Source organism: Opisthorchis viverrini (assembly GCF_000715545.1).
Source record: "Opisthorchis viverrini unplaced genomic scaffold scaffold50391, whole genome shotgun sequence".
NCBI lineage: Eukaryota > Metazoa > Platyhelminthes > Trematoda > Opisthorchiida > Opisthorchiidae > Opisthorchis > Opisthorchis viverrini.
Window position 1 is genome coordinate 1 of NW_008793426.1, and position 201 is coordinate 201.

At 53.2% G+C, this 201-nt stretch overlaps 1 protein-coding gene across 1 annotated transcript; it reads right to left on the reverse strand.

The window, feature by feature from the left end:
- Positions 1–6: 6 nt before the first annotated feature.
- T265_12413 (hypothetical protein) lies at positions 7–192 on the reverse strand (the record flags this gene model as incomplete). Its single annotated transcript, XM_009180013.1, has 1 exon — positions 7–192. One exon carries the CDS (start codon positions 190–192, stop codon positions 7–9), a length of 186 nt encoding a protein of 61 aa, XP_009178277.1.
- Positions 193–201: the final 9 nt, after the last annotated feature.

Genomic DNA, 201 nt, shown 5'->3' on the forward strand with positions numbered 1-201 from the left:
TAGGTGTCACGTGGTTAGCAATGGACCAATCAGTGACCGGAATACTACTGGGCCTGTTGCTGCTGCTGCGGCAGCGTCGGCTGTACGTTTTTCCTGATTTGTGCGCTTCCGGATGCGGATTGGACGAAATTTGAAACCGTCATGTGACCCGGGATCCGTTTCCGGTTTGAGCGCACCGAATGTTAGACTCATCGTTTCCTC